Raw genomic sequence first — 25,594 nt, 5'->3', positions numbered from 1 at the left:
ATATGATAATGATAGCCACCTCTTCATCGTGCATGTTTGTATGGCACTAACTGTAATGTTTTTTTCACTCACTCACTCACTCACTCACTCATTCATTCATTAATGAACGCCCATAACTAGGCACAACTACTGATGCATTTGAGTATCTGTAGGTCCTTTTGCACACAGAACTGATTATGGCACGCACTCCATATTTTTCTTGAGGAAAGATTTTTAAGACGTTTGCTTTCACCCACAGTCAAAGACATACTGAACTGAAACAATGACTTCCACAGTGCTTGGATTGTGGAACTTCATTCCGAGCTGCCGACATTTAATGATAAGCCAATTACCCTTACTTTTTGAATACAACTCGTATCTTGACACCCTCTGAAGAATTCTGTGTGTTCTAAGGGTAGGATGTTTTGATGAAAGCACGATGTTGGCCTGTGCCAATAAATTTTCACAGAATCCACATTTAACGAATTATTTATTTTGAGATATCATACACTACAACTACATACATTACAAATCACAACAGTGCATCTGACCACATAAAATTGAATCCACATTGACAAATTTTCAAGTACATATAATTAGCTCATTTCAAATGCTATGTGAACAAGCCAACAATTTTCTAATATTATGCATTTAAACAAACATCATAATCACAGTACTACTGTGCCTTTTATTGACAGAGAAAGAAAATGAATGAAACAGATTCATTGCACAAAAAACAATACAGATTTTAATATCTGCACACACAATATACACGGGTCTCAACTAGAAAATTAATTAAAACAGCTTGAAACTAAAACTGGTAAATAATTTTGAATGTACAGCTTTATTAATGACACTTTTTGATCATTATGAAGTCAATTTGTAGTGAAAAATGGAATGTCTACTGCCTACGTCACCAAGAATGTGTAGCGTAAGTGGCATACAGTTCTCTATATTGAAAAATTGATAACAATCATATTTCACTTTTTTCACTTATTTATTTATCATTTGATAAGCACCAAACAAAAACTTACTCTCATGTGAAACCAAAATTTTGTGTGAGTGTGGTGCAAATACTACTACATAATCACTCACTGTTGTTATGTGTTTGTGATAGCCATTCAATTTATGAGACATCATTACATACAAGTAGCTACAAATTTCATTAACACCAGATAAAATATGGTGTCATAAATTTTAGTTTCAAGGAATACATTTTGTGGCTTAATACCTGTCTCTCCAAGAGCTGCCACCACCTCCTCCACCATAATCCCTGCTCGGGCCCCACTCTCTGTCCATATCATCGTACCGCCTGCTTCCACCAAAGTCATCGTCATAACCCCTCGACCTACCCCCCATGGCAGGACCATTGAAGTCACTGTCATAGTGACTCGACCTTCCCCCCATCGGAGGAACTTCAAAATCGCCATCGTAGGCCCTCGACCTCCGAGACAGTGATGGACTTTCAAATTCATCACGGTACTCTCCCCGCCTCCCGGACATAGAATCAAAATCTCTGCCACGATTCCAAGAAGGTGATCCATCATAATTTCTGCTTCTGCTGTCACGATCTCTGGGCCAATCACTATCAAGTTCCCTATGACTGTCAAAGTTCCTTCCACGTCCTGACCTGTCCCACGGAGGGGAGTTGCCTCCCCCTGACCTGTCCCACGGAGGGGGGCTGCCACGACCCGACCTGTCCCACGGAGGGGGGCTGCCACGACCCGACCTGTCCCACGGAGTGGGGCTGCCACGACTTGGCCTGTCCCATGGAGGCGAACTGCCTCGCCCCGACCTGTCCAACGGAGGCGAACTGCCTCGCCCCGACCTGTCCCACAGAGGGGGGCTACTGCGGTATCGACCCCTACCTCTGCCCGAAGAACCAAAATCATCTTCCTCTGGCCGTCCCTTCCACCTGCCAGAGCCTCTCTCGTCCATACCTCTGCCCCTTCCACGATCGCCCCTTATACTTTCGGAGCCTCGACCCCTTCCACGACTGCTAGACCCACGCCAGTCCCCTTCGGTATTTGGCGGACGACTGCCGGAAGCAGTATCCTTCACTTGTCCTGCTGGGCTGCCAGCTCGTTTAGCCTTGTGAGGAGGTGAGCCTTCCCTAGAACTAGCCTCATCTCTCTTTCGTTTAGGAGGAGATTTTTCCCTCTTTCTACATGACTCAGCACCTCCTTCCACCTCAGAAATATCTGAGCTCTTTACACCCGCGTCTTTTTTATTACGTCCACCGTCTTGCTCCTCTTTTGAAGATGACTTCTCCTCTTTAGATTGCTCTGTATTTTTTCCCAACTTAGAATTTTCTGAGACATCTGAACTCATATCTTTTTTATGGTCTCCATCTTGCTTCTCTTTGGAAGGAGATTTCTCTCTTGGTAGTTCTGCTTTTTTTTTCATCTCGGTACTGTCTGTGTCTGAGGAACACAATTTTTTACTGTTTCCTTCACCTTCCTCTCGTTTCCGTTTAATATCAGAATTCCCCATCTCTTTGGATGACTCTGCATATTTGTCCATCTTACTACTTTCTGCATCATTTGAACTCCCGCCTAAAAAGTCTTTGCCATCTTGCTGCTGTTTCAACACAGGCTTCTCTTTCTCTTTGGTTGGTTCTGCATCTTTTCCCACCCCCTTATTTTCCAAGTCTATTGTTTTCACCTCTTTACTACTATCTTCTCCATCCTGCTGCTCTTTCAACATAGGCTTCTCTTTCTCTTTGGATGGTTCTGCATCTTTTCCTACCTCCCCACTTTCCAAATCTATTGTTATCACCTCATTTTTACTGTCTTTGCCATCTTGCTGCTCTTTCAACAGAGACTTCCCTTCCTCTTTGGGTGGTTGTGTATCTTTTTCCACTTTTGTATCTTCCAAGTCTACTGTTACAACTTCTTTTATACTGTCTTCTCCATCCCTCTTTTCTTTGAAAGGTGATTTCTTTTTCTCTTTAGATGACTCTGCACCTTTGTCCATTTTAGCACTTTCCACATCATCTGAGCTCTTGTCTTTTTTAAGGTTTTCACTACCTTGCTGCTCTTTCAACACAGGTTTATCTTTCTCTTTCGGTGGTTCTGCATCTTTTCCTACCTCCTCACTTTCCAAATCTATAGTTATCACCTCTTTCTTCTTACTATTTTCACCACATTCCTGCTCTTTTGACACAAGCCTCTCTTCCTCTTTGGAGGGTTCTAAATCTTTTCCCATATTCTTATTTTCAAGGCCTATTGTTACCACATCTTTCTTTATGTCTTCTCCATTTTGCTGTTCTATCAACACAGGCTTTTCTTTTTCTTTAGATGATTCTGCACCTTTTCCCATTTCCAAATTTTCCATGTCTGCCTTTTTCACCTCTCTACTACTGTCTTCTCCATCTTTCTGCTCTTTCAACATAGGCTTCTCTTTCTCTTTGAATGGTTCTGCATCTTTTTCCACCTCCATATTTTCCAAATCTATTGTTATCACCTCTTTTCTAATGTCTTCCCCATCTTGCTGTTCTTTCAATGTAAGCTTCTCTTTCTCTTTGGGTGGCTCTACATCTTTTCCCACCTCTGCATTTTCCTTGTCTATTGTTTCCACCTCTTTTCTACTGTCTTCTCCATCTTGCTGCTCTTTCAACACAGGCTTCTCTTTCTCTTTGGTCAGTTCTGCATCTTTTCCCACCCCCTTATTTTCCAAGTCTATTGTTTTCACCTCTTTACTACTATCTTCTCCATCCTGCTGCTCTTTCAACATAGGCTTCTCTTTCTCTTTGGATGGTTCTGCATCTTTTCCTACCTCCCCACTTTCCAAATCTATTGTTATCACCTCATTTTTACTGTCTTTGCCATCTTGCTGCTCTTTCAACAGAGACTTCTCTATCTTTTTGGATGGTTCTGCATCTTTTTCCATATTTGTATTTTCCAAGTCTACTGTTACCACCTCTTTTGTACTGCCTTTTGCATCTTGCTTCACTTTTGAAGGACTCTTTTCTCTTTCTATTGCTGGTTCTGCACCTTTTCTCACTTCAGTACTTTCCAAGTTCTCTGAACATATCTCTTTTGTAACTAATGGTTTGCTTTCCTCTTCTTTTTGTGATGTGGGGGAAACACACTGCACTGGACTGTTTGAACTACGACCTTCTCGTTTGGACAGATTCTCAAGTGTTCTTGCATTTAGAGAAACATCATCTGTCCTCTCTTTTTGGGATTTCTCTGCCTCTGCATGTCTTCCTGAATTTGTCTTCACTTCAGCCTTTCCTGTGTCATCTACTTGTGTCTTTTCTCTAGCAGCCATTTTATCATCTACATTATCCGACAATTTGGAAGAAACAAGATTCTGTATATTTTGAGTGTGTTCACCCTCTTGTTGAGATTGTTGCTTCTCAGGGTCTGGACTCCGATTACTATCACCCACTGGTGAAGTAGTGTTATTTTCGTTAGTGTTATTAAAATTTTCAGCAGTTGGTGTTATAGCTCCTGGCCTCCTCAATATTTCTCCTGCACCTATCTCATTGCCAGCAGCCCCAGTTTTGTCAGCTGATTTCACTGCAGCACAAATATTTGGATAAGGAGCAGCCTCAATGCCTTTTTGTATCTCCTCCGTGCCATCATCTACGGTCATTACATCAGGTGCATTCACTTTGCCCTCACCATGCACGTGTGTCTTACTTACGACGTACATACCTAATCTAACCTGTTCTGCACTCCTTAGAATCTCTTCTGTCCCACGCAAAGGTGAAGATTTCATTTGCTTTTTCTCAGCTTTTTGCACTTTCAAATTGTGCAAACCACCCATTTTCTTTTTCTTTTCAGAGTTCAAATTCTGCACTAGATTTTTCTTCTTTTTCTTAACAGATGTAAGTGACAACGGAAGACACGATTGTGTAACAGCTCGAGCTTCAATCGTGGTACTTCCTTCTTTCTTTTTCTTTTTCGCAGCCAATTTTTGTAAACGAGCCACTTTCTTTGCTTTAACTGATGCAAGTGACAATGGAAGGAGTGACTGCACTGTGCTCTTCACTTTACTCCGTAACATCATCATCTCAGTCCACCCGATTACCTTTTCATGGTACAACTGCAGAAGTCTCTTGTGGAGATGATTCCGTAGAATTTGCCTCTGCTCTATCACTCTTTCAGTTGTGGTGCCAAAACAAGAAAAGGACCCTACACGTGCCACCGTCTGTGTCTGTTGAGAGCCACACTCGACAGCCGGTTTTACAGGTGGACCACCAACCTCCCCCGTTACTGGAATGAAGTCTGCCTGCACCTGTGCATCACGAGAAGCAGACTTGAGAAAATGACGCGGTGTATTTACTGACGCATTCCTACGCCACTTAGCTGCATGTTCACCACACACTGGGCACTTTTCCTCCTCCAGTTTTTGTTCGGTGTTCAGTATCCGCACTTTTGCAGGCTCTGGCTTCGTAACATGTTCCTGTTTCTTGTCTGCCTCCGGTTCCTGGGCTTTCTTTTCGAACCCCTCCTTTTCCTTCGCCTGATCTTTTTCCTTCGCCTGATCTGTTTCCTTCGCCTGATCTGTTTCCTTCGCCTGATCTGTTTCCTTCGCCTGATCTGTTTCCTTCGCCTGATCTGTTTCCTTCGCCTGATCTGTTTCCTTCGCCTGATCTGTTTCCTTCGCCTGATCTGTTTCCTTCGCCTGATCTGTTTCCTTCGCCTGATCTGTTTCCTTCGCCTGATCTGTTTCCTTCGCCTGATCTGTTTCCTTCGCCTGATCTGTTTCCTTCGCCTGATCTGTTTCCTTCGCCTGCTCTTTTTCCTTCGCCTGCTCTTTTTCCTTCGCCTGCTCTTTTTCCTTCGCCTGCTCTTTTTCCTTCGCCTGCTCTTTTTCCTTCGCCTGCTCTTTTTCCTTCGCCTGCTCTTTTTCCTTCGCCTGCTCTTTTTCCTTCGCCTGCTCTTTTTCCTTCGCCTGCTCTTTTTCCTTCGCCTGCTCTTTTTCCTTCCCCTGCTCTTTTCCCTTCGCCTGATCTTTTACCACAACTGGGCCCTTAATAACTTGCGGTTCCTTTCTTAGAAGGTCTGGTGTCAAATTCGCTGAGGGCTTATTAGTGGCAGGAGGGGTCAAATGCATCTGCTTTTGTGTAGGTGGAGCCTGGGATTGCTTTGAGGCTGGGGTAGGTGGCTTTGGAGTGACAGGTTGTGTCTGTGGGGGTTCAGGTGCAGATGACCCCAGTGCTGCCGCCTCCTTAACTCTTTCCTGCTGCTGCAGAAGGTATCGTGCTGTCCCCACAGGTGGGGCAGTAAAGCTGAGAAGACGCACATGCCAGTCACGCAGAAGTGGTGAGCACTGGTCACTCGGGACACTCCTGCCTCCGATGTAGAGTGGCTGGATATTACGTTGACGCAGCACGAAGCGGCCCGGCATGTCGAGCCCCTTGTCCACAAGTAGTGAACGGATTGCCTCCTGGCACCTCTGCAGCACTAGATAGCGTTCCATCGACACTGGCTCTTCTGCTGTATGTGCATAACTTATCACTAAATGTAATCGATAAATTTACGATGTACAAAAATTTTTACGAGATCTTCCTCTTTACATTTACAAAGAGCTTATAATGTGCTCATGGTATTTACACAACACTTAAAGAGGAATTGCACACACATATAATATATAGGAGGGGAGAAACAAGCTCTCAGACACCCATTCATTCAGTTCACACACACAGTTATAACTGCCCCCTCTAAATTTATTATATGCTACACGACTTACAATTGACAAAAAAATTCAACTTTTATGTGGGTATTTCTGAAACAAAATTTTTATTCTACATGAATAAAATATTTAAAACAAAGTGTGTTCATATAATAACTATAGCTAGGCTATCATACACAGTATATAATGATAACTCTGTAATTGGATAATTATACTGCATAGATCATGTCTAACAACTACATGGTGAGCACTAAGTTATACGCTACTACTGGTGAAAAATCACAATACTATGAAAGAAGTATCACCAAAAGAATTAAATTTGATTTGCGTATGATCCACAATGATACAAATAAATGATTAAAAGGTACAGTTACCGGCCGGTGTGGTCGAGCGGTTCTAGGCACTTCAGTCTGGAACTGCGCGACCGCTACGGTCACAGGTTCGAATCCTGCCGCGGGCATGGATGTGTGTGATCTTCTTAGGTTAGTTAGGTTTAAGTAGTTCTAAGTTCTAGGGGGCTGATGACCTCAGATGTTAGGTTCCGTAGTGCTCAGAGCCATTTGAAGGTACAGTTCCCACATGATTTCCAAGTTAAAAGTTGAGTTGTAATACATACTGGGTTGTGTCAGAAGCAGTCAGTTCCAATGTGTGACAGTCATCTGCATTAATAAAAGGAAAAGAACTCATGATATGGTGGAGACTTGGCGAACAAAGTATTTTCTTTTCTCAGTTTTTTTCCAGGTTGGAATCCAAATTTCAATGAACCAGTTCTTCCTTTCTTTTTCTTTTACATGAGAGGAAATTTTATTTTACTGGTTTTCATGGCATAAATGAAATTTTTTGAGTTGCCACACCATTTATTAGCGATTACTCCATCTTCAGCTATGATCTGCAATTGCTCTTAAGTTACAAGTTCTTGCCTTCCTTCTGTCATCTGTTGCCATTCTATGTGACATCGTATCGCCGTGTGATAGAGGCTTGCAGGAAAATGCTTTGAACTGCTGTCACTGTAATGTAACATAAATATACTTGTTAGCAACGACTTTTTTCAATCAGATGTCCTTCACTCTGCAGTCACAATTAACTTGAAGTTTGAAGGTGTGATGGTTGCCAAGGTACTACTTTATATTCAAATTAGTAAAAATGAGCTGATACCAAATATCCAATGCCGATATAAACTGAGGTGACAAAAGTCACGGGACAGCAACACGCACATATACAGGTGGCGATAGTATTGTATACAAAAGGTATAAAACGGCAGTGCACTGGAAGACCTCTCATTTGTACACAGGTAATCCACGTGAAAAGATTTCCGTGTGATTAAGGTCACACAGTGGGAATTCACAGACTTGGAACACGGAATTGTAGTTGGAGCTAGACACGTGACATTCCATTTTGGTAATCATTGAGAAATTCAATATTCCAAGATCAACAGTGTGCTGAGAATGTCAAATTTTAGGCCTTACCTGTCACCACAGTCAACACAGTGATCGATGGCCTTCACTTAACAACCGAGAGCACTTATGTTTGCTCAAAGTTGTCAGTGCTAACAGACAAGCAACACTGTGCGAAATAATCACAGAAATCAATGTGAGATGTAGAAAAAACGTATCTGTTACGACAGTGCAGAGGAATTTTGCATCAATGGGCTATGGCAGCAGATGAACGATGTGAGCGGCTCTGCTAGCAGCTAGACATTAAATGGAAGCACCTCTCCTGGGCTCGTACCCATTTCAGTTGGACCCTAGATGACAGGAAAATCATGGCCTGGTCAGATAGGACCCAATTTCAGTAGGTAAGAGCTGATGGTAGTGAGAGTGGGGCGCAGACTCCACGAAGCCACGGACCCAAGTTGCGAACGAGGCACTGTGCAATCTGGTGGTGGCTCCATGATCTGTGTGGGTTGTGTTTACACCGAATGGATTGCGTCCTCTGGTCAAAGTGAACTGATCATTGACGAAATAGTTATGTTCAGCTACTTGGAGACCATTTGCAGCCATTCATGGACTTCATGTTCCCAAATAATTAAGTCATGTCACTGGGCCACAACTACTTCCAACTGGTTTGAATAACATTACGGACAATTCAGACGAATGATTTGGTCACACAGATCGCCCAACACGAATCCCATCAAACATTTATGGGACATAATCTAGAGGTCAGTTTGTGCGCAAAAGCCTACACACCTTTGAAATTGTGGATTGCTATAGAGGCAGCACAGCACAGTATTTCTGCAGGGGCCGTGACTTGTTGAGTCCATGCCATGTTGAGTTGCTGCACTACACTGAGTAAAAGAATTGTTCTAGACAAGCAGTCATCCTACAGCAACATTCCAAATAATACACAGTCCAGGGAGGAATGGTAAAAATCTGTGTGCCACCTCTTCCACGGGGTGGTAGTCACTGCTGAAGATATGAAGAATAAAGGAATGAATAAGTGAAGGAAGAAAAGAAGAAAGGTTAGAGCTTTTACATACTATCAACACAAGAGGCCACTGGAGTTGGAACATTAGCACAGATTGGGTAATGATGGGGGGAAGGAATCTGGTGTGGCCTTGAAAGAATCATCTGCTGTAATTTTGGAAAATCAGAGAAAAGCCAGACTGAAATGCTTGGATAGAGATTTCAGCTAAGATCTTACTTAATATGAATTTATACTCTGTTCAAAATTATTGTTGTATTGACACTTCTGCAGACATGCATGGAAGTGTTAAGCAAACAAAGTTGCCACATCCTGCTTGGAACACATGAATAATACTACATTTCACGCAACTCATTCGAAACTACCAACTATATAACTGTTGCACAATAAAATAGCAATGAAGACCAGGAATAAAATTTTGTTAGAAACCGACCAAGACATCGTTAAGTGGGGCATGTCTGCTGGCTACCCAACGGTATCATAACTGAATGTCAACACGGAAGGCCCAAAATACAGACAAGCTGGGAGCTAGATTAAGCAGACTGTGAGAGGGAAGCCAAGAACAACTGATTCAGCACCTTGAAAACTGAAACCCCAAAGCTCTATCAAGCTGCAGGATGCTCTGGTGGATTCATTAAGTGTTTATAAGCTGCTGCCAACCTGGAGTTCACCATTACAAGTCCAGAGCCGTCCGGCCACAGACGGGACTTTTGATCTACAAGTCACAATGGTGACTCACTGAGAATGGGGGCTGGGCTGACTCACTGTAAATGGAGAAACTGATCTGTCTGTGTGCAAGCTGTTCAACTTGTGCACTAGGGGCCTACGTCGGCACTATTGGAGCAGTACAAGTACTGCCTTACTGACCGTACACTGAGACTGCCACTCAGGCCGTCCTTATTACTGTTGAGTCTTCCACATTCACAGCATCTTGGCTGGGAATGGACTTAAGCATAGCTTCACTCATCCAGAGTGCTGAGGCTCCAATATAAGTCGACTACTGCCCCACAGGCATGTGGAGATGCAAAGCCACCGCACCCTTCTAAGGACTACAGCATTGACCGAAGGCAATGTCAGGATCTGTGCTCATCAAGTTCCTCGTCGGGCACTGACGTGCCACTTCTTGCTTTCGAGCATTGCAGACTTAGGATCATCACCACTAGGCAGCACCAGGAAGATGGACTGACTATAAAACTTTCACCAATAAATGGTTTAACTGAATAATGTTTCACCAGTGCTCTGGCACTCCACTGAATCATTCTCCCCCACTCTTTTTCAACCTCCTAATAACCACAAGCCCCCAACTTGGGTCGTCATACAGTGTGTGAACACTGAGCTGCTATTAGTGTGTTCTCAAAGAGCTGCACTACATTCTTGTTTCAGTTTTATTTACAGCAACAAATTTTTAAGATTGTCTACATACAATTTATGAAAATGCATTTCCACATGACATTAATGAATTTCCTACAAGTGGAAAACTACATATGAGAACAATTATGTTAACATTAGAATATATTTTCATCTGCTACAAACCATAACTCCATCAGGTCTCAGACAGGAAATACTTGGACTTAAACATGGTGAATAACACACTGCCCACTCCTGTGTCAAGACTTAAGTGGTCACCTGTTATGTTTTATGATCAGCTACGAAGTTATATATAGTCTCTTTCCATAAATAACTTATGGCCAGATAGGTAGCCATACCAAGACACCAGGTCATGCAACACCGTAAGCAAGTTTGTGCTACCATCCTGGAATAGACTTGCTTTCTTAAATATGACCAACAAGTTGCTGAATTACTGATACTCTTTTCTATGACATGATCATGAACAGGACACTATAACTGATAATTAGCAATGAATCTAGTTTGGTAAATGGAAGCACAAGCATGCATTTGCTCTTATGCCTGTTCTGACTGCTGCCTACAAGGCAAGTACAAGGAGCGACCACTAATCTATTCAGCATCCCCTCACCCCTAAATTTTCATCTTCAATAATTTTTCAGCTTCCTCTACTTTCTTGTAAATTTCTTGACCAATGTTTACATTATTGTTTTTGGTTGTACTCAAAGCTGCAGCAGTATTCTGATGACCTTGTTAATGGAGATGTACGAGTTTCCACCAGTTTTTTCTCTCTTGAAGTAGACACACAACATGCAAGCCTTTTCTCCTGACTGACCTCGTATGACAATACCATGACCAAGAGGAGAAAATCAGAAAGTTTCTACTAGTAACAATTTACCAAATTGCTTTTGACACTGTTCAACAGCACATACCATACAATGAATAGCATATTATATTCCGCAATCATAAGAAATGAAAACAAATAAAACCAGAATGTGGAATCTATGCTCTCACAGAACAGTAAAATGTCTGAACCTGAAAAATACTACGTGTGGGAAGTGGTGTTGTGGTAGTGTGGGTGAAGGTTTGGCAACCACCAGCGATTGCTGAGGACACCTCTTGGGAGACTGGCTGAATACGCGCTGTACCTCGCCCGAGTCACACCCCACTACTTCCTACGTGTCTGTCATTCCTCAAGAAATTTTAAACAGAATACAGTGTCTTGAGCAGTGCTCCACCTCACTCATTGTTTGGTCCTGGAACTGAACTCAATTTTGAGTGGCTATAACAGTCCAGAATATGCAACAGTAACTCCACCTCCCCATTGCAAATGGTAAGTCTGGTACAGTGTCAGTTAATGCAGTTCAGAAGGCAGTGTTTACCTCAACAGCAACTTGCCTCAATTGTACCCTTACATAACTGTATTATATGGCTGGCTACGTGAACATCAGTGCCTGTAGGTAGAAGCATCAAAGGCTGAGTTTCTTTGCAGAAAATTTTACAAAACTTCTGCTCCTTACATTTGTGCCCCTCTCACACACTTTTCAGGACTCTGCTGCGTCTCAATTGGTAAAAACGGAACGCTTATAGCATTGTTCTGTTGTCCACCTCTCTGACTGTTAAAAACCCTTTTTCACTGGAATGGTCAGATGTATCTAGTAGAAATTTATGTCACATACTGAGGTCTATAGTACCTTGGCTTTTCAAAAAACCTGAAGCTTCTACGTCAACATAATCAAAAGATACCACCATTTACGTCACATATTTTTGATACTCGCAAACGCGCTCATCAAAGAATGTAGGGTACTTCTTGTTGGCCTAGAATCATGGAATTTGAGAAAAGGGAAGGTTTCACTGCACAACCAAAGGAGAAAAATCTGGAAACTGTATTTCTGTAAAAAAAAAACACACACACACACACACACACACACACACACACACACACACACACTGACTGGTCATCCATCTGTTAAGACCCTATTTTTCTCAGGATCAGGCAGATGAACTAAGCTGAAATTTATGTCACATACTATGGTCTATGATGTCCACCCCGAATCCCATATCATTAAAAAAAATGTACTGCTCTTCTCTGAACTTTCTTGATGTACTCCATTAATCCCATCTGGTAAGGATACCAGACTGCAGCAATACTCCGAAAGAGGATGAACAAGTGTAGTGTAGGCAGTGTCTTTAGTAGAGCTGTAACATTTTCTACGTGTTGTGCCAGTAAAACACAGTCTTTGGATTGTCTTCCCCACAACATTTTCTGTGTGTTCTTCCCGATTTAAGTTGTTCATAATTGTAATTCCCAGGTATTTTGTTGAATTTACGGCCTTTATAGTCGACTGATTTATCATGTAAGAGAACTATAACAGATTCCTTTTAGCACTCATGCAGATGGCATTACAACTTTTCGTTATTTAGGGTCAACTGCCGACTTTCACACCACATGGATATTTTTTCTAAATTATTTTGCAATTTGTTTTGATCTTCTGATGTCTTTAATAGGCGATAAATGACAGCATCATCTACAAACAATCTAAGATGGCTGCTCAGATTGTCTCCTAAATCTTTTATATAGATAAGTAACAGCAGAGGGTCTCTATCACTACATTGTTTCTGTTTCACTCTATGACTTTCCATCAATTACTATGAACTGTGGCCCCTCTGACAGGAAAACATGCATCTAGTAACATAACTGAGACTATATTCCACAAGCATGCAATTTCACTACAAGCAGCTTGTGACGTTTTGTGTCAAAAGCCTTCTGGAAATCTAGAAATAGGGAACCAGTTTGAAATACCTTGTCAATAGCACTCAGCACTTCGTGTGTGTAAAGAGCTAGTTGTGTTTCACAAGTACAATGTTTTCTAAATCCGTGTTGACTGTGTGTCGATAGACCGTACTATTCCAGATAATTCACAAATTTCAAGAGAATGTGTGTTCCAAAATCCTGCTGCATATCAATGTTAATGATATAGGCCTATAATTTAGTGGATTACTTCTACTACCTTTCTCGAATATTGGTGTGATCTGTGCAACTTTCCAGTCTTTGGGTATGGATCTTTCTTAGAGCGAATGATTGCACATGATTGTATGGATCTATTGCATCAGCATACTCTGAAAGGAAGTTAACTGACATATAGTATGGACCAGAAGGCTTGCTTTTATTAAGTGATTTAAGAACTACTCTGAGGATATCTACTTCTAAGTTATTCATGTTGGCAACTGTTCTTGATTTGAATTCTGGAATATTTACTTTGTCTTCTTTGGTGAATGAATTTTCGGAGGCTGTGTTTAGTAAGTTTGCTTTGGCAGCACTGTCATTGATTTTGTCTTGCCGCTAGCATACTTTACATACAACCAGAATCTCTTTGAATTTTCTGCCCGTTTTCGAGACAAAGTTTTGCTGTGGAAACTATGATAAGCATTTAGTGTGAAGCCCACACTCAATTTTAAGCTTCTGTAAAAGATCGCCAATCTTGGAGATTTTATGTTCATTTAAATTTGGCTTGCAGTATGAACTGACTGCTCAAAATAATTTTTAGAGAAGGCATTTAGCACAATTCTGGATGTTGTTTTATGTGCACCTCCAGATTTAAACCTGTATTTTCGACACCATACTGAGGGTAAAGTCACCACCAACTAGAATTGTATGAGTCGAGTAAGTGTTTGACATTAAACTATGTTATCTTTGAACCTTTCATCAATCGTATCATCTGAGTTAGGATGTCAGCAAAAGGATTTATTATTTTATTCCGGCTGCCAAGGATGACCTCTGCTCTTACTAATTCACTGGAACTATCCACTTAAATTTCGCTACAAGATAAACTACTACTATCAGCAACAAACACGCCACTGCCAACTGTGTTTAAATTATCCTTTCGGAACACCGTTACGTTCTTTGCGAAAATTTTGGCTGAACTTATTTCCGGCTTTAACCAGCTTGCAGTGCCTATAACGATTTGAGCATCAGTGCTTTCTATTAGCGCTTGGAGCTCTGGTACTTTCCCAACACAGCTATGACAATTTACATCTATTATACTGATGGTTCTGTATCTATGTTCTTCCTACGTTCGACCAACATCCTTTGAGACTGAAGCCCTTTTTATATTTGCCCGAGACCTCTAACCTAAAAAAAACACCCAGTCCATGCTGCACAACCCCTGCTACCCATGTAGCCACCTCCTGTGAGTAGTGGACTCCTGACCTATTCAGTGGAAATCCAAACCCAACCACCCTCTGGCTTAAGTTGAGAAGGCAAGGAATGATTTTATTGCTCATACGACACATATCAGAATTTATCCATCATCAGATATCCTGGAGCGATTACTGCATTTAGCCTGAGAATTTATGTTTCACATACAACTTGAAAAGCCATATCTTTGTGCAGTAATCTGTCTTGGTTATCTGATGATGGATAAATTCTGAAATGTGTCATATAACCAATAAAGTCATTTGTCACCTGAGTTGTGACTTTTACTGTTGCAGCCAAGTCAGCCTGAATACAGAACTGCTAATTATAATAATGGTCACCTGCCTCCTGCATGATTTTATGTCACATTTATATTACTGACATTAAAACATTCTCGAAAATCTTGGAATATCTGGGACTGATATCTTGCCAGTATCAATGTTGATAACAGCCAGAAACAGAATGAATGAGCTATCTGTATACATAAATAAGTTTGTATGGAATCCTCAGTGTGAGAATCCTGCTTGCACCTAACCAATTTTTTCGAACCACATTACTTTTTCCTTCTAGACTTATCGTCAGGTTATAAAAACTCTGAATTATTTTCAGTTTTAAATAAGGAAGTACAATACTTCAGATATCAATATAATAGAGGGAAACATTCCACGTGGGAAAAATATATCTAAAAACAAAGGTGATGTTACTTACCGAACGAAAGCGCTGGCAGGTCGATAGACACACAAACAAACACAAACACACACACACAAAATTCAAGCTTTCGCAACAAACTGTTGCCTCATCAGGAAAGAGGGAAGGAGGGAAGGAGAGGGAAAGACGAAAGGATGTGGGTTTTAGGGAGAGGGTAAGGAGTCATTCCAATACCGGGAGCGGAAAGACTTACATTGGGGGAAAAAAGGACAGGTATACACTCGCGCACACACACACACACATATACATCCACACATACACAGACACAAGCAGACATATTTAAAGACAAAGAGTTTGGGCAGAGATGTCAGTCGAGGTGGAAGTGAAGAGGCAAAGATGATGTTGAATGACAGGTGAGGTATGAGTGGCGGCAGCTTGAAATTAGCGGAGATTGAAGCCTGGTGGGTAACGGGAAGAGAGGATATATTGAAGAGCAAGTTCCCATCTCCGGAGTTCGGATAGGTTGGTGTTGGTGGGAAGTATCCAGATAACCCGGATGGTGTAACACTGTGCCAAGATGTGCTGGCCGTGCGCCAAGGCATGTTTAGCCAGATGGTGATCCTCATTACCAACAAACACTGTCTGCCCGTGTCCATTCATGCGAATGGACAGCTTGTTGCTGGTAATTCCCACATAGAATGCATCACAGTGTAGGCAGGTCAGTTGGTGAATCACGTGGGTGCTTTCACACGTGGCTCTGCCTTTGATCGTGTACACCTTCCGGGTTACAGGACTGGAGTAGGTGGTGGTGGGAGGGTGCATGGGACAGGTTTGACACCGGGGGCGGTTACAAGGATAGGAGCCAGAGGGTAGGGAAGGTGGTTTGGGGATTTCATAGGGATGAACTAACAGGTTACGAAGGTTAGGTGGACGGCGGAAAGACTCTCTTGGTGGAGTCTTTCCCTCTCCTTCCCTCTTTCCTGATGAGGCAACAGTTTGTTGCGAAAGCTTGAATTTTGTGTGTGTGTTTGTGTTTGTTTGTGTGTCTATCGACCTGCCAGCGCTTTCGCTCGGTAAGTCACATCACCTTTGTTTTTAGATATACTTCAGATATCTTTTGATAGTACAAGTGTATTTCATCCATTAGACTACAAATTTTTGTATCAGTGGAGGCATTTTACAGAATGTCAACAAGAGAAACAGATCACTGTCATTGTAAGCGCAGCGATAGGTGCAACCACAACGGAGGGGTATCTGTTGAGAGGCCAGACAAACATGTGGTTCCTGAACAGGGGCAGCAGCCTTTTCAGTAGTTGCAGGGGCAACAGTCTGGATGATTGACTGATCTGGCCTTGTAACATTTACCAAAACGGCCTTGCTGTGATGATACTGCGAACGGCTGAAAGCAAGGGGAAACTACAGCTGTAAATTTTCCCGAGGACATGCAGCTTTACTGTATGATTAAATGATGATGGCATCCTCTTGGGTAAAATATTCCGGAGGTAAAATAGTCCCCCATTCGGATCTCCGGGCGGGGACTACTCAAGAGGACGTCATTATCAGGAGAAAGAAAACTGGCGTTCTACGGATCGGAGCGTGGAATGTCAGATCCCTTAATCGGGCAGGTAGGTTAGAAAATTTAAAAAGGGAAATGGATAGGTTAAAGATAGATATAGTGGGAATTAGTGAAGTTTGGTGGCAGGAGGAACAAGACTTTTGGTCAGGTGATTACAGGGTTATAAATACAAAATCAAATAGGGGTAATGCAGGAGTAGGTTTAACAATGAATAAAAAAAATAGGAGTGCGGGTTAGCTACTACAAACAGCATAGTGAACGCATTATTGTGGCCAAGATAGACACAAAGCCCATGCCTACTACAGTAGTACAAGTTTATATGCCAACTAGCTCTGCAGATGATGAAGAAATTGATGAAATGTATGACGAGATAAAAGAAATTATTCAGGTAGTGAAGGGAGACGAAAATTTAATAGTCATGGGTGACTGGAATTCGTCAGTAGGAAAAGGGAGAGAAGGAAACATAGTAGGTGAATATGGATTGGGGGGGAAGAAATGAAAGAGGAAGCAGCCTTGTAGAATTTTGCACAGAGCATAACTTAATCATAGCTAACACTTGGTTCAAGAATCATAAAAGAAGGTTGTATACCTGGAAGAATCCTGGAGATACTAAAAGGTATTAGATAGATTATATAATGATAAGACAGAGATTTAGGAACCAGGTTTTAAATTGTAAGACATTTCCAGGGGCAGATGTGGATTCTGACCACAATCTATTGGTTATGAGCTGCAGATTGAAACTGAAGAGACTGCAAAAAGGTGGGAAATTGAGGAGATGGGACCTGGATAAACTGAAAGAACCAGAGGTTGTAGAGAGTTTCAGGGAGAGCATAAGGGAACAATTGACAGGAATGGGGGAAAGAAATACAGTAGAAGAAGAATGGGTAGCTCTGAGGGATGAAGTAGTGCAGGCAGCAGAGGATCAAGTAGGTAAAAAGACGAGGGCTAATAGAAATCCTTGGGTAACAGAAGAAATATTGAATTTAATTGATGAAAGGAGAAAATATAAAAATGCAGTAAATGAAGCACGCAAAAAGGAATACAAACGTCTCAAAAATGAGATCGACAGGAAGTGTAAAATGGCTAAGCAGGGGTGGCTACAGGACAAATGTAAGGATGTAGAGGCTTGTCTCACTAGGGGTAAGATAGATACTGCCTACAGGAAAATTAAAGAGACCTTTGGAGAGAAGAGAACCACTTGTATGAATATCAAGAGCTCAGATGGCAACCCAGTTCTAAGCAAAGAAGGGAAGGCAGAAAGGTGGAAGGAGTATATAGAGGGTTTATACAAGGGCGATGTACTTGAGGACAATATTATGGAAATGGAAGAGGATGTAAATGAAGATGAAATGGGAGATAAGATACTGCGTGAAGAGTTTGACACAGCACTGAAAGACCCGAGTCGAAACAAGGCCCCGGGAGTAGAAAACATTCCATTAGAACTACTGATGGCCTTGGGAGAGCCAGTCGTGACAAAACTCTACCATCTGGTGAGCAAGATGTATGAGACAGGCGAAATACCCACAGACTTCAAGAAGAATATAATAATTCCAATCCCAAAGAAAGCAGGTGTTGACAGATGTGAAAATTACCGAACTATCAGTTTAATAAGTCACAGCTGCAAAATACTAACGCGAATTCTTTACAGACGAATGGAAAAACTGGTAGAAGCGAACCTCGGGGAAGATCAGATTGGATTCCGTAGAAATGTTGGAACACGTGAGGCAATACTAACCTTACGACGTATCTTAGAAAAAAGATTAAGAAAAGGCAAACCTACATTTCTAGCATTTGTAGACTTAGAGAAAGCTTTTGACAATGTTAACTGGAATACTCTCTTTCAAATTCTGAAGGTGGCAGGGGTCAAATACAGGGAGCGAAAGGCTATTTACAATTTGTACAGAAACCAGATGGCAGTTATAAGAGTCGAGGGGCATGAAAGGCAAGCAGTGGTTGGGAAAGGAGTGAGACAGGGTTGTAGCCTCTCCCCGATGTTATTCAATCTGTATATTGAGCAAGCAGTAAAGGAAGCAAAAGAAAAATTCGAAGTAGGAATTAAAATTCATGGAGAAGAAGTAAAAACTTTGAGGTTCGCCGATGACATTGTAATTCTGTCAGAGACAGCAAAGGACTTGGAAGAGCAGTTGAACGGAATGGACAGTGTCTTGAAAGGAGGATATAAGATGAACATCAACAAAAGCAAAACGAGGATAATGGAATGTAGTCAAATTAAATCGGGTGAGGCTGAGGGGATTAGCTTAGGAAATGAGACACTTAAAGTAGTAAAGGAGTTTTGCTATTTAGAGAGTAAAATAACTGATGATGGTCGAAGCAGAGAGGATATAAAATGTAGACTGGCAATGGCAAGGAAATCGTTTCTGAAGAAGAGAAATTTGTTAACATCGAGTATAGATTTAAGTGTCAGGAAGTCGTTTCTGAAAGTATTTGTATGGAGTGTAGCCATGTATGGAAGTGAAACATGGACGATAACCAGTTTGGACAGAAAGAGAATAGAAGATTTCGAAATGTGGTGCTACAGAAGAATGCTGAAGATAAGGTGGGTAGATCACGTAACTAATGAGGTGGTATTGAATAGGATTGGGGAGAAGAGAAGTTTGTGGCACAACTTAACTAGAAGAAGGGATCGGTTGGTAGGACATGTTTTGAGGCATCCAGGGATCACAAATTTAGCATTGGAGGGCAGCGTAGAGGGTAAAAATCGTAGAGGGAGACCAAGAGATGAATACACTAAGCAGATTCAGAAGGATGTAGGTTGCAGTAGGTACTGGGAGATGAATAAGCTTGCACAGGATAGAGTAGCATGGAGAGCTGCATCAAACCAGTCTCAGGACTGAAGACCACAACAACAACAGTTGCAATCAATGGGTATTTTGCAGAGTTCAACAGAACCTATTTTTCTGATGGGATAATGAAGCTGGAGGCTCACTGGACCAAGCTTATATCCTTCAAAGAGAATACGTCAAGAAGTCAGGCAATTGTTTAAAAAACAATTTTTTTTTTTTTTTTTTTTTTTTACACCAGAGTTATCTAACCACCCTTGTACATACTATGTAACACTTTCATCTACACCATTACAGAAAAAGATTTTTTTCCAATAACTAGATTTGGTGTTTTGCCCTGCAAACCTGTTTTTAGTGTGAGAATTCAGAGCTGTAAAAGAGACAGTTACATTGGTGGAAATGTGTGAAAAATAATATTGTTCATTATTTTTATGAGTAATTTCCAGTTTATATTGGCAGCTAATATTTTGCACACAGAATTCTTACAAAGTTGACCAAAACAGCAACAACAAAACAGGTGCTCAATGGAATCTATTCCATAAAACGGCTATGGCATTTTACAAGTGAATACTGAAAATGAGAAACCCTAGGAACTGTAGCAGGCATTGGGTGATGCAGGTTGACATCGCTGATTGCAGCCAGACACTGACTGGAGACTATAGAAGAGTATCGACACAATACACACCGTTCTTTGTTCCTTAACTCCACAGCAATTACTAAAAGGTGTTTGTAAAAGACTACTGTATTTACTCGAATCTAAGCCGCACTCGAATCTAAGCCGCACCTGAAAAATGAGACTCGAAATCAAGGATCAAAAATTTTCACGAATCTAAGCCGCACCTGAAATTTGAGACTCGAAATTCAAGGGGAGAGAAAAGTTTTAGGTCCCATCTCCAAATTGAAACAAAGTTCGTCTAATTGTAATATGAGACACAATTTAGGTCGAATGAATGACGATACAGCTGCAGTAGTTTGGTTCGAGTCGTAAGCTTAGCAGTTAAGGTTTACCAGGTAGCCATTGCTATGCGTCAGGCGCTCCGTCCGTATTTATACGGGTACCCTTCCTTTTCACGTGCTTCGTCTGGTTTGAATTGATTGCTTATTTTTTCTTTGATCTGATAAGCGTCATTTTCTTTGTTATAGGTGTTTACGTCACTAAGCTGAAAATGCATTACTGTACTGTGTCATGCATTGTTTGTCGCATTCTGATTGTGCGTGTTTACGGCCTGTCACCGCTCGCGGCATGGCCTGCTTTTGTGCGCGCTACCGCCGCTTACGAATAAAAAATAGAGAGGAATCGTCTCATTAGCGAAACATTTGTTGTTACTTACACTATTGCTTTCTTTGATAATGATCAACAAGAGCCAAATAATAGACTGCGTATGATAGATGATGTTCTGAATGAAATTTTAACGAAAATTTTTCTCCATTTGAAAATCTTTGCAGGCGGCTTTTTAGTTCATTACATTCTGCACAGAAATTAGAGTCATCTTAGATTTAAAAATCTAGTCAATTGCCGTGCTTCATTTCTGACTGTATCACTATTAGGCATAAGAATAATACGAATATAAACATTACATGATATGTATATTCTTCCGTGTTTGCTGTTGTCTCACTCTAGTTTCGTAGTTTATTAGGCAGACAAGATTTAAATGAGATAGTAGCAAACACGAAACATACATGGCAAAATGCTTATATTCGTATTATTCTTATGGTGAAGAGAATACTGCATGTGATTCACAATTCAAAAAGTTCCTATTAACAACCATCTCTTCTCACAGGTAGGAAAAAATTCAGAACGCAGAGTAGGCCATATTGACAAACATCCCAAACAGTCTTGCCAGTCGCATTTTTGTAGTACATTGAAACGCAGCTACATTCGAAGATGAACAATACAGAATTTGTATTTACTTCGTTGGATAATGTACCAAAATGCAGTGGTCGAAACTCGGGGCGGAGGAAAAAGGCTCATCTTCAACCATTTTTTTTTTTTAATTTATTTACTGACACAGAGGTTTTGGTGCCAGTATTTATCTTTGTGCCTACAAATCATGCCTTTGTAGCGCTACATATATTCAACGGCAGAAGTTAGTTGTGGCGGCACCCACCAACATTTTTCAGAACTCCCGCTTGCTTTGCACTCGATTCTAAGCCGCAGGCGGTATTTTGATTTACAAAAACCGGAAAAAAAGTGCGGCTTAGATTCGAGTAAATACGGTACACATCCAACTCCTTATATAAGTGTATACTTTGAAAGCGATCACGCTGTAAGGAGTACACTTTTCCAACTTTTAAGCCCCTTTTACACGACTGACTTTCTTGTCCGAAGTGCGTACTTGACACAGGTCATTTTCGTTTACATGCCAGTGCCAAAAATGTATTTTGAGAGCTGTCTGCTGTGCAGCTTTTAGCATTTGACTGGTGAAAGGGAGGTTATGAGGGACTATGCTTTTCATGAAAAACAGAAATATAGTAACAAAATGTAGGAACAAGCAGTGGTAGTAGAGTTTATTAATGACTAAAGCAGAATCCATTGTGGAAGTTCTTGTCAAAGGATGTGTGGCAAATTCTTCAGATTCCTGAGAACTGAAAGAACAGGAAAAATGCATCCACACATTTAATTTCAGAACATACACATTTATTTGCTCGACAAAATATATACTTGTGAATGCATCAAAAATGCAGTAAATAGCACTTTTTTGCTTTATCCTTTGTATCTCGTGTTCTTGAATCAGTGCCAAATAACACTGAAAGTTATTTTTCTCATCAAGCACTTCTGACTTTTTCACTGTTGAAATAATTTTCTTTAAAACAAGTTTGCAAATTTATGCTCTTATTTATGCAATGTTTGGGCTTTTCCTATGTGAAACGTAAAATAATTGTTTTAAGATATTCCATCTTTCTTTTAGGAGAACACTAATAGTGAGAAATGCTAGGACCCTGTGCAACTTTCCAGTGTGCCACAAAAACAAAGCAAAACAACACAATTTAAAAAAAAATCCTTTTCTACAATAGGAGTGAGCTCCACCAGAACAAATTTAACTTTCAGAGTTACAAGACATAGCTACAGTCCCTTGTTTCTGCGCATGTGCAGTGTGCAGCACACTTGGTAATTTAGAACTCCACATTTGGCACAATCTATAAATCGCTGGCACCGTAGAGACACTCACGTAGGGACGAAAAAAGAATGCATTTCGAGTAATTGATTTTGACCAGAAAGTCACTCATGTAAAATGGGCTTTACACACTTTACAATTGCATGATCACTCAAAATGACTTTTGTGTCAAAATGCAGCAATGAATGGAGCAAGATGAATGCAATGACAAGCCACTATTCAATAACAACACAAAACTCCGCCTTAGAGGAAAACAAAATGTCATACCAATAACGCGAGAATCTCCAATTCAGACCACCGACTTGTCAAGAGGCTTACCAAATGAAAAGGGTATGGATGCTCCTTCGATTTTCATGAGCGTACCATTACTGGTGATGTGTACTTTAATTCAGTAACACGTTAGATTTTGCCTTAATTGATGATCTTTCCAGTTTTATGCTTCAGTAGGACAGCACAATGCCACATTTCCATAATGGTATTGTCGCTGCTTCCCTCCATGTGGCACCAGAGAAAGGTGAGGCGACAGCAGTGCACCAATGACAGCACCGGCATCATGACTGTCATGTACGTATGGGGTGTGAGTAAAAAGTAATGGGAATTTGTAAGACTTTGACTTGAAAATATCATTTTGATGGCACACATGTCACTGATGTATGTTTGCATTTTTAAATGCTTCGAATATTTAGTTTATTATGACAATGAAAATGTTATACGTATATTCAAGTACCCAGCAAATTTTTACTTTTGAAAGATGGATCAAAGAATTTGCATTAAATTTTGCTTGAAAATGGAATAAAGTGCATCACTGCATTTGAAATGTTTACTGGGGCTTTTGGCAAATCTACTATGAGTAATTGCCAGCAGAGGTATTCGACCATTATTATTATTAATACAGTTGACTGTATTTTAGAAAAGCTGAGCAGTCGCAAACAAACAGGTACCAAATTGTTTTTTGGTGCATTTATTCCAAATGAAACATTCTGGGCTGAGCCCGTCAGATATCCTGATGTAAACAATGTTCCACATAGTTAGTTCACATTTTTTTAAAACACCAAATGTTAACGAGAAAGCACAAAATCGAACTAAGTGTCAGAACCATTTCATAACAAAAATAAGTTTTACAGTTTGTACATTTTAGCATTCCTAATGAGGTTGGATGATTGTGGTAGATTTATGACTCCAGGTAAACCCACAAGCAATAATCACATGGACAAAGATTTGGAGACCAGGGTGGCCAAGCATAACAGAAGTGGCAGTTCAGCACATGATACCCAACGAACGATGTGTGCAAGTGCTCTTTCACACATGAAGCAGAATGTGGTGGAGAGTCATCCTGCATAAAAGTTGTACGTCATAGCAGGTGTTTATCAGCTAGGCTAAGGGTGATGCAATTCTGTAATGTATTGGTGTACCTCACAACCACCACACTGACAGTTTGGTTGTTTGGTTTAAAAGGAGGGAAGGGACCAAACTGCTTGGTCATTGGTCCCTCTGACAGTTTGAGAAGCAGCACACCACACTGACAGTTTGACAAGCAGCACCCCCACATTTCCTCGAAGAAAAAGGGTCTGATCACGATTGATGTGGTAAATTCATTCTGCACGGTGACTTTTGACATGCAAGTGGGTTTCCACAACAGTTCTAGGATTGTCAGTAGTCCGTATTCTGCAGTTGTGGAAAGCTCTCTCTGACACAAAATCGGTGCTGCTGCATTTTGTACGGATAGCACTGGAGAGCACGCCTTAGTGATCTCCAAACGGTAGTGCCTGGAATGCCAGTGCGACATGCTACATCACGAGCACTGACTTCATCCTGTTGAGATGAACCCGCTTAAGTCTCCATTTCTTCCTGAACTGTCCGAGCAGTAGTAGCACTTGTCTAGTCGCACACTATTGGAACGATCATCTAGACAATGCGTGGCTTTGAACTATGATATCATTTTCTTCACAGAGACACTTGTCATAGGACCCTTACTCACTCGAATCCTATGGTGATACGATCATAAAGCTGCATTAGCAGATTCTACACTCTGATAGTAAAGCTTCACTAACAGCACCTTTTCTCGTAAAGTCAACATGCCACAGTTGCTGGTGCATCTGACTCATCTCTGACTACACTCACTGTATACTCTATTCTCATGTGGCGTAACCAACGTGTTGCTGTCTAGTGCAATCTCTCGGGCCGTTTCTGCACTCATTTTTGATTACAATGAAACTCCATGCCATTTCAGGCATTTGTTTTACCTCTCTGGCCACATTATTTAGTTTTTTTTTTTTTAAATAGAAAAATGCATCTAATATTACCAGTAAACAAATTTTCTAAGTGTACTGCTGGTCATTAAAATTGCAGCATCAGGAAGGACAGCAAATGATGAAAATGTAGTTATTTTGGATATAGGAAGAATATGTCGTTAAATTTTTAGGTAATTTGGTGGTATACTAGGTGCAAAATTTACTACACTGTGAAGCTTTACTATCAGAGTGTAGAATCTGCTAATGCAGCTTTATGATCGTATCACCATAGGATTCGAGTGAGTAAGGGTCCTATGGCAAGTGTCTCTGTGAAGAAAATGATAACATAATTCAAAGCCACGCATTCTCTAGATGATCGTTCCAATAGTGTGCGACCAGAAAAGTGCTACTGCTGCTCAGACAGCCACCTCTGGTGCCAACAGCGGCACCTCCGTATTTAGTTGAACTGAGCTCCGATGTCAGGTATGGGCATGTCACTACATGCTGCTTCAGTTTTCTGCCGAAGTTCATCAATCATAGCAGCTGGTGAGTGGTAGAGCGCAAGTTTCTTGGTAACTTGTGACTAGATGCTTCCACTGGGTTGGAGTTCTGGAGAAAAGGCTGACTGTGGCAAC

General features: G+C 41.1%; 1 protein-coding gene across 3 annotated transcripts in view; it reads right to left on the bottom strand.

Annotated features, from left to right (window-relative positions):
- Window positions 1–475: 475 nt before the first annotated feature.
- Window positions 476–25,594, bottom strand: part of LOC126210210 (protein piccolo-like) — a 187,158-nt gene continuing 162,039 nt past the window's right edge. For 2 of the 3 annotated variants that reach the window (XM_049939391.1, XM_049939390.1), the window contains one exon: window positions 476–6,431. In XM_049939391.1, the coding sequence (XP_049795348.1) occupies window positions 1,204–6,431 (5,228 nt within the window). In that variant the 3' untranslated portion in view covers window positions 476–1,203. The remainder of the gene's footprint in view (window positions 6,432–25,594) is intronic. The other variant, XM_049939392.1, reaches the window with a different exon arrangement.

This window comes from Schistocerca nitens, chromosome 10 (genome assembly GCF_023898315.1).
Source record: "Schistocerca nitens isolate TAMUIC-IGC-003100 chromosome 10, iqSchNite1.1, whole genome shotgun sequence".
Lineage (NCBI taxonomy): Eukaryota > Metazoa > Arthropoda > Insecta > Orthoptera > Acrididae > Schistocerca > Schistocerca nitens.
This window is presented reverse-complemented; position numbering and strand designations above follow the sequence as displayed.